The following is a 12762-nucleotide window of genomic DNA, read 5'->3' as shown; positions in this document are numbered from 1 at the left end:
GAAGTAGTTTATAGACCTAGAACTCAGATGCGTCATGTGGATGCTTTGAGTAGGAAGCCAGTGGTAGTCAACTTAGTACAAGATGCAGACTGGAGATATATTGTGCTCAACTTGAAGATGAACAGTGTGATTTATTGAGGCGGCAAATTGCTGAAGGCACGGCCGACAATTCCTATAAACTAATTGACAACAAAGTTTGCAAAGAGGTCAATAAAGTTCTTCAGATTGTTGTTCCAAAGGATGCTCGTTGGAGGTTAATAAAGCAATATCACGATGAATATGGACATCCTGGTCTTCCTCGAACCACCGATGCCATTACCCAAAAATATTGGTTTTTACATTTAAAGCAGTTCGTGACCAAATATGTTAACTCATGTATAATAGAGTGTCAACACGTGAAGACTCCGAAAGGAAAACGAAGAGGTTATTTATATCCGATAACGAAAATTGATAAACCTTTCCATACCTTAGATACATCTGGACCACTTAGGGCCATTTTGTAAAAGTCCAAATAATAACAACTATATATTAGTTGTGGTTGACGCATTTACCAAATTTACTTGGTTGGAAGCCGTGAGGGATACCAGCACAAGACCTGCCATCGACTGTTTAAAGCTTCTAATCAAATTTTGTGGACACCCCACGCGCATAATTACAGATCGAGGCAGAGGCTTCACAAGTAAGGAAATAAACGAGTTCTGCAAACTTGAAAATATTAAGCATGTGCTCAACGCTATCGCAAGTCCCAGAAGCAATGGTCAAGTGGAAAGATTTTACCAAACAATTCTAAATGCCCTTATGACAATGGTCGGTGATAATCACAGTTCTTGGAAAACAAAAATTGTCGAGGTACAGCGAGGCATTAATATGTGTTTGAATTCAAGTACCGGAAAATCTCAAGCCGAACTTTTGTACGGGTTTCGACCGCGGCTCAAATACGACATTGAATTAACAGATATCACAGTAAGCACGAATAGACTAGAAACTTTCCATAATAATCGGGTTAAGGCTTTGGGTAATATCGTTAAAACCGCGAATGCTATGAAGAGACGCTATGACAAGAATCGATTGGGTGCACGCAGGTTTAAAGAGGGCGACATGGTTGTAATGAGAAGAACACCGATAATCAAGGGACTGAGTAGAGGCAAATTGGTTCAACGATACATTGGTCCTGTACAAGTGACAGCAGTTCTGCCCAATGATCGCTGTTAAAAGTTAATTTTAACAATTTATTTTATTTTATGATTTTATGGAATCGAAGTTTATGGTTGTCAAACGAATAATACCTTTTTTCTCAAGTAAATAATTTTTGCCTGAACTTTCTCCCAAATCCCAACATGTGTTTTTACCTACTTTTTAAGAAATGCCTTTGTTACCAGTTTAGCTTAAGTGCACTTAAAAATCCATTTTTCTCCTCAAGTTCACTTAAGTGTTGGCCCCATGACACACGTGCATCCCACATTTTTACCCAACATTTCACCCCGAGTCCCACGAGAAAAAATCAGTATTCACTCCGTCGCCGCAAAAAGAAGTACCTACTCTCGCGCCCCCGAAACACAAGGTTTCTTTCACCAGTGAAGGAATTCACAAAGCTTAAAGTACCGAGAAAATAAGGTAGTCAAGAGCAAGTTGGCGCAAGCAATTCCTCTCTCTCTCACTCTCTTCCGTTTAAGTATTTGTCTAAAGTTCATATATGTATACCTAATTGTTACGATAAAGTAGTTTAAGTTATGTAAAAAGGTCTATAGTGAATAAGTGTGCGTAAAGGTGGAAAACTGAACTGAAAGTGAGTGCAACGTTGTGAGTGCAACAGTGGTTGTCAATAGCTGCACAAACCAAGGTGACGTTAGTGCTAATGCCGTTCCTGGTTCCTGCTAAGTTCCTGCTATTGGTCTTGTGATTCTGGAAGGCTGGTAACGTCAACCAATATTGTAAACCCTGGTAAATAACTTCAACATTGTAAATCGTTCATTAGTCTATACCTGTTAATTATTACTAACCAAAAGGTACAATAAACCTTTATGTAATCGTAAATCACAACTGTGTAATTTATTGAACTGGACCTATGTCATCGAAGGGCTCGTCAATGCAGTAGCCGTTGCTCGAGCAGGTATAGGTAGGTTTTTAAGAAACCCTAATCTATATTCAATCGCTATCACGTGCAATCAACGTCCAAGGATCGTAGGCGATTCCGAGGTGTGGTAGCGAGCGACAGAATGAAACTTTACAAAGTCTGAAGATGATAAATCGTGAGTTAAACAATTTGACTTCTTATTAATGTTTAATGGAGGAATTATATTAATCTGTTATTGAAATATTTTCTCAATTTTATTGAGCTAATGCTTTTTGTTGTCCTTTGGGTTATTTCCGGGACTATTGCAAATCTCCCATGTTTCTGAATAGCTTAGTATAACAGTATGGCATTAAGGGGGTGAGAATTAAGACTGAGTTTCACCACTCCTGGCTGGCACCTGTCGAGCCCGAGACACTGATATTGATTTAGATATCAGGACTTGTGACTCCTGGTTGACCGCAGTAGAGTGTGAGACCTGTTTTCATATGTGACGTACATCAAATAAAATTAAATGATATTAAAATTTCTGGTGTACTGTTTCTGTATTAATAGGTGTCTCTGCAAGCGGTCCTGAGGCAGGCCCGTGTCAGGATGGCCGAATTATTAGGAATTTCGCACAAACCGGCGAAATCCAAGTTATTTACGGCGCTGGCAAAAAAGCGTAAAAAAGCGTACCCTTGTAGGAACCCAAATAAATAAACCGAAGTCAGTAAAATTCTAGATGTGCTCGAATAAAGAAGCGAGGGTTCGTGTTGTGTCGCAGACTATTTCTATACGTTTTGTAATTTATATCTTATTTTTGAATACAGTTTAATATTGATAAAAGTAGTTTTAATAGTAAATATAAATAAAAGTTGTGGTCAAAATTATTTTTAAAAAATAGTGTATTATGATTAATTTTTCTTTTTTAGATAATAGGCTGATAGGAGCCTTTATATTTCGATTTACTGATGAGGGAGATACCCTATTTATATAATATAATTTATTATATTTGACTTCCAATCAAAAAATCTATACTAATAATATGAATAATAAAATTTATTTTTTTCAAAGAAATATAATCTTAATCCTAATTTTTGCATTAATAATTATCCTTAATTTAATCTCAAAGAAAACTTTTAATGATCGAGAAAAAATAGACCATTTCAATGTGGATTTGACCCCAAAAATCTAGCACGCTTATTTTTGACGTAGAATTGACTCTTCTCCTTTCTATAATTTTAGCAATAAAAATCTCTAATTGAGTCAGATTCTCTCTAACCTTAAACCTATTTATTATTATTCTATTACTCGGATTATTCCATGAACAAAACCAAGGATCTCTAAATTGAGTAAAATAGGATAATAGTTAAAATTATAACGTTTATATTTAATTTCTAGAAACTTCTATTTTTTCTAAGTATTTTTTATTTTATTCCAGGCTTTTGGTTTAATTTTTTCAGCTCTTCCATGAATTTGAAATAATCCTTCCTGTTATCCAGGATTTTAGCGTAATTTTTTGTATTTCATTAATTAGAGACATTATCATTAATTAGCATTTGTCTAGAAACAAATGCTAAAGTTCTGGTTGAAATAAAAAAATGGGTATCGGGTGTATTTTAAGATTATGCATACATTTCTTAGCTTTTTTTCTGCTTCTAGTTACTTTAATGTCTTCCAAGTATTTTTTTAAATTTGTTGTTTTATTCTAGACATTTGGTCTCATTTTTGCAGCTCTTTCAGGAATTTAAAATAATTTTCTTTTGTTGTCCAGTGTTTTTGAGTGATTTTTTACAGTGGCGAAGCGTGAACTTTTTTTTCGGGTAGACAAACAATAAAAATCGTAATGAAATAGAGAATGAAAGCGCATGAAATATTAACTCAAAGAGAAAAATTATGTAGTGATATAAAAAATAAAAAAATAATTACTACTAGCAAAAAAAGATAGATAAAAAAACACAACATAGGTATAACCATAACTTATAAATCCATAATTTTAAAATTAATTAAAGACAAATAAAAACACAACTAAAATACAATTGCCAATATCGAACAGTCGTTCGTAAACAACCACTAAAATATCCACTAAAAAAACCTTTTCTATACACCCAAAAATAAAAGTACTTATTATTAAATTACTATAGCACGCGTCCGCATCAAATGCCAAATGCAGATTGATCAAAAAACAAAACTGAAGATATTGCGGCCCACCAGATCAAGCGCGTCCATAAGCAATAACCCTCAACCGCATAATAAAATAGCTGGTCGACTTCGATAGACAAAAGCTCAAATGTCTTTCCCGCGAGTAAATTTTGCATACGTAATAGGCTGAATACTGATACGGCCGGACCTCTGTCACCTGCTTGATGCATATGGTTCGATTAGATGCTCCAAATTTCGGAAGACAAATATCAATGTGTCTTCCCGGGGCTCGTATACATTAATTGGGTGTCAGCCCTGCATTTTTATTTTAATTGGTGCGTCAGGCGGGGCGCGCCTTAGATATTATAGATAGATAGATAATATAGCCGTTTAGATACTATATAATAATAGTAAGGACTTAAGGAGAGCTACTACGTTCTGTGTTAATTTTTTTTTAATTTTAATTCAACAATTACATGAAATAATTACGTAATAAATTAATGACAAATAACTGGATAGTTTTGGGTAGACAGTGTCTACCTTGTCTACTCGTACGCTTCGCCACTGATTTTTGTAGATTCCACGAGTTTCATTCCGGAGAAAAATAGTAAAAGTTCTGGTCAAAATTAAAAATTATTTAAAAAAATGGGGATCATGTACATAAAGATTAGACATAAAATTACTGTTTTTTTTTAATTTCCAGTTACTTTTTGTTTTTTTTTTATATTTTTTAGTTTTTAATTTGTTTCAAGCATTAGAACCAATTTTTTTGGCTCTTCCGGAAATTTAAAATCGTTTTTGCTGTTGTCCAGACTTTAAAATAATGACAAACATAAATTTAATTCTTGAGCAAAATAGTGAAAATCCATTTGAAATTAAAAATTATTTAAAAAATGGGGATCCTGTGCTTTAAGGTTCTGGGTGAATTTCTTGTTATTTTTTTTATTTCCACCTATTTTTTATTTTGTTCCAAACATTTAGTCTAATTGTTCCAGCTCTTCCAGAAATGTAATAGTTTTTACCTGTTGTCCAGAATTCATGAGTATTTATTTCATGTGTAGTATGAATTTCACTGGAGGAAAATAGTGAAAATTCCGGTAGAAAATTATTAAAAAAATAGGTATCGTGTACACTATTTTTTTTTTTAAGTTTATTTGCATTTTCTGGCTCTTCTAAGAATTTGAAATATTTCTTCGTGTTATGGCTATTATTATTAGGCTCCAGATTTTTGGAAGGAGAGCTTTATGATAGAGCCTTTGCTTACTCAAGGCGTTTGCAATTCCCAAGATTTTTGCAACAATTTATATCGAGACTTTGTAGATCTACAGGGTTAAACCTCCTTGGAGAAGGGTTTTCAGGTGGCTACAATATACGACTTGCCCAAGGTATTTGATAGTGTCATATATTGCTTCATAAGCTTAAGCTGTTTGGGATTGATGGAACTTTATTGTCTTAGTTCAGGTGCCACTTATCCAATAGAATTGGCGGTTTTTTGTCTAGGATAATTTGAGTCCCATCTGGTGTTCCTAAAGCACCTTGGACCATTCCTTTTCAATATCTTCATAAATTATATTTTAATGAATATTTTACTTGCTGCAACTACCTGCTTTTATCAGATGATCTTAAAGCTGTGATCCAATCATTCTAGGATTGTGAAAAATTACAATATTTTCTGGATAAGCAATTTGATTGGAATTGTAGAGATGGTACGTCGCCACTGAATCCCTCTAAATGTAGATCTGTGAACTTTTTTCCCGACTAGACCTTATGTAGAATTCAATTACAAGATATTAATCAATACAGTCTGAAAGAATCTCTGATATTAAAGACCATCCAGTTTAATGATCATTTGGATAATACTATTGCTAGGATTTTTGCCTTTTAGATGCTTGGATTTTTAAGAAGCATCTTCATTTAGTAGAGTACCGATCTTGAATCTGTATCTATGCCATAAAATTCATATTAACATACTCAAATTGGTTGATCACAGCTTGTTAAAAATTTGTTGCATTAAAGATATATATTTTAGATGATTATGAAGATTCCCAAATGCTTGAATTGCTGAATACATGAACCCTATTTATATAGCACGTCATCAAAGAAAAGATCTATTTTTTTATAAATTTGATTATGGAACAGAAAGAATGATTGAAGAAGATTCTGGAAAAGAGCATGTTTCGTGATGACCTACAAGTACAAGCGACAATTTTCACTATCCCATTCACCGTTCTAATTATGGCTTGAATAAATTCAGCTCTAGAACTGCCAGATTGGGTAACCAACATTCTGAAATTGACTTCTTTGGTTCGTTATATACTTTCCTAATCTAGGTACAAGACAGCACTGTTATTGTCATTGCGTTGTTAAGATGTATTCTTCATTGTCAACTTGATGTATTAAAACAAATTTCATGGGGAAATTTGGATGCCATGCCATTTTACCCATAAAGAACTTCCACTCCATCAATAAAACCACATTTTACCCACTATTCTTTATTACAAAAAAAAATAATAATAACAGTCTTTAGAGTTGTTCCAGACAACAGAATAAATTACACTCACACTTGACTATCCTATAGCTCATCATGCTCTTCATCTTTATCAGTTGATTCCTCTGGAATATTATCTTCTGGGACGTCCACGTCATCTTCTTCCTCGACCTGTTCGTCCAGAGGGACCCCCAAAGTCTTCCGCATCATCACTTCTATCGATTTTGCGAAATCTGCCGTTTCCCTAAGCATATAACCCGATCGTAACGTGGCGGTTCTGAACAACATCAGAGCCATATCTTTGGCGTTAGGGTCTGAAGGGTCGTCGCTGACTCGTTTTAATAATTCCTTGATGAGCGGGTGTCTGGGGTTAATTTCCAAAGTTTTCTTTTGGCTTAGATAGTAGGAACGTTGCGGGTCGTCCGCTTTTTGATGCGCGTTAGATACCGCTAGTCTTTCCATATTTCCGGTCCAGCCGAACATGCTGGCGACCAAAGCGCATGGGGAGTCGCTCAGTCTTTCGGAAACGGTGGCTTTGGCAATATGCTCTTTTAAACCTTCTTCCGCGAGCCATTTGGTTAAAGGTTCGTAAGATTTTTGTAGTTGTTCCAATCGTTCCTTTCCACCCTCAGCTTCTGTGAGGCTAAAACCTTCTTTGGCAACGTTTTGGAACTTTTTGCCTTCGAATTCCGGAATGGCTGAGATGGCGTATTCGTCCACGGCTTCGGTGAGGTATAATACTTCATAACCTTTGCGCAAGAGTCGCTCAACAAATGGAGACTTTTGAACTTCTTCCTTCGAAGATCCGGCAATATAAAAGATTTTGTCTTGTTTTGGCTTCATGCGACTAACGTAGTCCGCTAGGCTGGTTTGTTTGTCACTGTTGGAAGACAAGAACATGAGCAGTTTGGCCAATCTGGTCCTGTTGGCGGGGTCTTCGATGATTCCCAGCTTAATGTTGGTGGAGAACTCTTTCCAGAATTGCTCGTATTCTTCAGCAGGGAGTTTCTTGAGCATGTCCAAGACTTTTCTGACCAACTTCTTTTTGATGACCTTAATCAGTTTGTGCTGCTGTAGAGTTTCCCGAGAAACGTTCAGCGGTAGATCATCGGAGTCTACGACACCCCTGATGAAGCTTAAAAATGACGGCATCATATCGTTAAATTCGTCTGTAATGAAAACTCTTCTCACGTAAAGTTTGATGTTATCGGTCTTGGTGCCGTATCTGTTGAAACTTTCGGAAGGTTGTACTTTTGGTACAAACAATAAGGCTTTAAAGGTCACTTCTCCTTCGGCAACAAAGTGAATTTTGGTCAATGGATCTTTGTCGTCTTTCGTAAGTGCTTTATAGAATTCCGTGTACTCTTTGTCTTCAACTTCTGAAGGTTTCCTGGTCCAGATTGGTTTGCTGTCATTCAAAAGTTCCCAGTCCCAAACAGTTTTGGTTACTTTCTTAGTTTTTGGTTTCTCCTCTTTTTCTTCTTCAATCGCGGCATCTTCCTCGTCTTCTACTGGGGCCGGAGTGGATTCTTCAGCAGGTTCCTCCTCTACTGGCTCCTCAACAGTTTCAGTATGGCTGGTCCATAAGTGAATAGGGAAGTTGATGAACTGAGAGTATTTCCTCACTAAGTTCTTAATGGTTTCATGTTCCAAGAAGTCTTTGGCTTCAGGTTTTAGCAATAGACTGACGGTGGTTCCTCTCTTCAGGTTGTCTCCTCTAGGGTCTTCAACAATGCTGTAGCTGCCAGAATCGGACTCCCAAATGTACTGTTTATCGTCATTATGCTTTGTTGTTACAACAACTTTATCGGCAACCAAGAAAGCTGAATAGAAACCGACACCAAACTGTCCGATCATGTCGTTCAGCTCCTGAGTGGATTCTGCACTTTGCATTTTACCCAAAAATTCGGCTGTACCGGACTTTGCTATGGTTCCCAAATTGTTCATCAGATCCTGTTTAGTCATGCCAATGCCGGTATCGGTTATGTGAAGCATTCCAGTGTCTTTATCTGCTTTTATCTTGATATTTAGCTCAGATGTTGAATCTAATACTGATTTATCTGTTAGAGAGAGCAAGCGAATTTTGTCAAGGGCATCAGAGGCGTTTGATATTAATTCCCTTAAGAAAATCTCTTTGTTTCTGTACAAGGAGTTGATGATGAGTTTCATCATACGGTTGACTTCCGTTTGGAAGGCGAATTTTTCCGCTTTGTCTCGCAGCTCTTTTAGTTGGGCCACATTTAAACCGTCTAGTTTGATCGCTTCCTCTTCACGTTGGACAACTTCATCGTCTGAAAAAGAAATAATTTATTTTTGGCATTGCTATTTTATAATAACTAGACCAATTATGGGATAGATATACAGTGGTGGACAAAAAAGTACGAGTATTAGAATAATTGCTAAAATATAGTTCCATTTTTTGAACAATATATATATAATGGTATTAACACTATTTTCTATTATGATATTCTTGTTATCAGTTGTCTTTAAATCTAGTAAACAGTATACAATTTCAATAATGAGTCGCGCAAAACATTGTACTCCCGAAGAAAGGCGCTTAATAATTCAGTTACGAAGTGAAAATAAAAGTTACGCATTTATTTGCAATGCTTTTAAAAGGTCACCTTGTTTAATTTCGAAAGTTTTAAAAATGTAATATGTAATAAATAAACCGCCAGAAACTCCAGGCCGTCCAAGGAAAACAACGGAATATCTTGATAAAATCATGGCACATGAAGTACACAAAGAGCCATTTTTGACATGAAATTTAAAATTAGGCAATGAATCTTCATAGGAGAGTTGCACAAAAAGTACCCTTTCTCATTAAAAAGATGTTCAACAATTGCGAATTGCATTTGCTGGACTGCATGGCTACCTGGAAAAACATTTTTTTTTCAGATAGAAGACTATTTGTAAGACAATAAAAATCAAGAATGTGATCCTAGACATACCATAGGCACTGTGAAGCATGGTGGGGAAAATTTCAAACTTTGGAGCTGTTTTTCTTAATATTGGTGTGGGTCCAATTTTTCATGTGAAGGAAACTATGACCAAAGAAATCTACTTAAACATTTTAGAGACAGTCATGCTACCTTATGCAGAAGATGGGTTTACCAGTAAGACAATGATCCAAAACACACTGTAAAAATTGTAAACAAGTGGTTTAGCAGTAAAAATGTTAAACTTTTAAATTGACCATCTCAATAGCCTGATTTAGGCCCAATTGAGAACCTTTGGAGAGAGCTAAAAAATAGAGTTGCGGACAAGAAAACTTCAAACATAAAGGTTGTTTGGGAAGAAATTAAGAAGCTTGGTATTCTATCACCATAGAAGAATGTCGAAAGTTAATTGCTTCTATGCCTAGAAGATCTGCTGCCGTTTTGAGAACAAAGGTTATGCTACTAAAATACTAAGGATTATCTATATATAAAATGTTTAGTTGTTTTTTGTAGAAAAAATATTTTAATTTTGTTACACTAATAAAAATATTCTAAAGTTTATTGTTTTATTTTTGTTTAATGACCTTCGCGCCTTAAAACAAAATAACTGTTATTTAAATAAAATACAAAAATAATGAGTTTTTTTTAAAGTATGCACAAACAACTATTTTACTCTTATTTTTTCTCACCATAACTGTATGTAAAAACTACCCTCTTTACTGACCTCTTAAAACTAGCCTCTAGTCTATTGAAAAAACCTATGGTATGTTGCATTTTTTAACTTTCTTGAAATAGGATTAATTTTACCATAGTTTGTGCAATGAGAAGAAATATGAAAAACATTTGTATGTCAGCTTCTTCTATCAGGAAAGTTTAAATACACATAATTTAAAAGATAAGGGCAGTCAATTATTCAATTTGTTATTTTATGTAAAACAGTCATTTTAAGGTTTACTTTCCTTATTTCCAAATTGTAGACATTAAGTGATGATGTTAATTCACCATAACAATATGCATATATATTATAACCAACAAATCTTGAAACTTCTTTTGGACATATTCTATTGTACGACTCAACAATATGAGTATTATAACTGAGGCTCCAGACATTGGAACAGTACTCAAGAATACTCAGAACAAGTGCAGAATAGAGTTTTTTTATTAAAGTCTTTTGCAGACCTATTATGAAATCGGGCATCCTAAGACAGTGAAAAATAATATATATATATATATATATATATATATATATACATCTATAGATTACGTTATAATCTATAGACGGTGGTAAAACCAATGTCTGTAATTTCACAAATAATTTTCAAATCAATTTAAGCAATGGAATAATGGAGAAAACTTTGATCTTTGCATTTGGGAAAGGGAAATTACACAAATAGTGTATTTCCCTATGGTAACAGCTGAAAAATATTGATCAAGCAATTCCAGTTGCTAAATAATGGAGCATTACAAACTATTAAAAAATGAAGAAGAAACTGAGAAAATTGAAAAACCTAAGCCATTTAAATTGTGTTTTTTGAGCAAGAATGTTTTGGGGCAGTCCAATATTAAAATTGGGAAATCTTTAACATTGGGTAACATTTAACACTCTTGTTTATTATACATGATAATATTTTAAATTCTAGCCCAGCCAGTGTCATTGAAATTCTATGACAAGGAAAATGAGAAAATCACACAAGAAACTATTGAAAAATATGTAGATTTACTGAAGAAAGAGCAGACTTTAGATAAAAGCTCTTTACCAAAAACTGAAAACCAGAGGCAAGTGTAAGAAAACTGGTTTTTGTGTCAAATAATTATAGATCAATTAAAAATATCTAAAACCATATAATCCTCTTACATAACACTGACAGCACAATTAGATTGAGGGTTATAAATAACAATTATATCTCTCAAACTTTCAATTAATTTAATACTAAAAGTATTTTTTACTAGATATGGCTGGTATCAAGTAAGATTAACTGACGCAGATCCAAATGATAGAAGATTATATGCACATAAAAGGACCAATATTATTGTTAAGGAACATCTAATGAATTATGCTAAAATAAGGCAATAAGTAATGTAAGTTCAGTCGTAAATTTAAAGAAATGCTCATCTTTTACATTCATTCAGGTTCTTTTAATTTTAGCCACCCTGTAAGTTTGATTGAAACCATCTGAACATCATTATGGAGGTGCCGCTGCTAGCCAGACAAGTATTAGTTAAAAGAAGTTTCCCACAAACAGTTCTGAGTAGAAAATGTAGAGTTTGGGACTTAAATATAGCTAAAATTGAAAAATATACTCACAATAGAATAACGAGAAAGAATGTAAACTATTTTTTCCAGGAATGTATGACTATATATACATTTCATCTAAGAGAGCATAACCAAAGTTTACAGAATAAACAATAATAATAGTATTTTCTATAAACTTTGGCATAAGGATGAAAAATGGGTGTATGCATATTGTACATTTTTAAAGACTGAGAAATCAGTTAAGGGAGATTTCCACAAATAGTTCCAAGCAGAAAATGTTTATTTTAACAGAGTTTGGAACTTGAACATACTAAAAATTGAAAACTGTACTCACAACATTAGAATAGTGGAAAATATTGTAAAATATTCTTCGAGGAATATATGACTGAGTATAGATTTAATCTAAGAGAGCATAATCCTCAAAAGTAGGTGTAAGCATATTGTTAATTCTTAAAGACTTTGAGGTATAACTGAAACGTATATAATTATACCAGATAAAGAATTATACCTACAACAAAGCAAGAGTACATACCTGTCCTAGAAGCCTCTCGGCTTGCTCCCAAATCAATTTCTACTGCAGGTGTGTCTTCAGCATCCAAATCTGCTTTGGCTGCACCTAAAAACCCCAAATTATTAATTAAAATTAAGCCTCAACTGGGACACACAATTGTTTAATTAAAACTGTGACTTACCAATGAGAGCAAACGCCAATACAAAAACGAACAATAACTGCTTCATTTTGGCAGCTTTTAAATTAACTTTTAAAACATACAAATACCGATTTTTTCTGTAATAGCTTTCCGGGAGATTCTTGGGAGGTAAATGCCGACGTCGTCGTGGTTGAATCGCTTTTTTTTTTAACTAATAAAAAGTAAACGTCACATTT

At 34.3% G+C, this 12762-nt stretch overlaps 1 protein-coding gene across 1 annotated transcript; it reads right to left on the bottom strand.

Moving 5' to 3' along the window:
• Positions 1-6671: 6671 nt before the first annotated feature.
• On the bottom strand, positions 6672-12747 carry LOC126742249 (endoplasmin). The gene is made up of 3 exons (XM_050448876.1): positions 12569-12747; positions 12409-12492; positions 6672-8974 (listed from the first exon to the last, which is right to left on the bottom strand). The coding sequence occupies exons 1-3, from the start codon at positions 12612-12614 to the stop codon at positions 6768-6770; spliced, it is 2337 nt and encodes a 778-aa protein (XP_050304833.1). The 5' UTR covers positions 12615-12747; the 3' UTR covers positions 6672-6767.
• Positions 12748-12762: the final 15 nt, after the last annotated feature.

The sequence above is a fragment of the Anthonomus grandis genome, chromosome 11 (assembly GCF_022605725.1).
Source record: "Anthonomus grandis grandis chromosome 11, icAntGran1.3, whole genome shotgun sequence".
NCBI classification, from domain to species: Eukaryota; Metazoa; Arthropoda; class Insecta; order Coleoptera; family Curculionidae; genus Anthonomus; species Anthonomus grandis.
The sequence above is the reverse complement of the archived record's forward strand: the minus strand, read 5'-3'. Positions and strand labels throughout refer to the sequence as shown.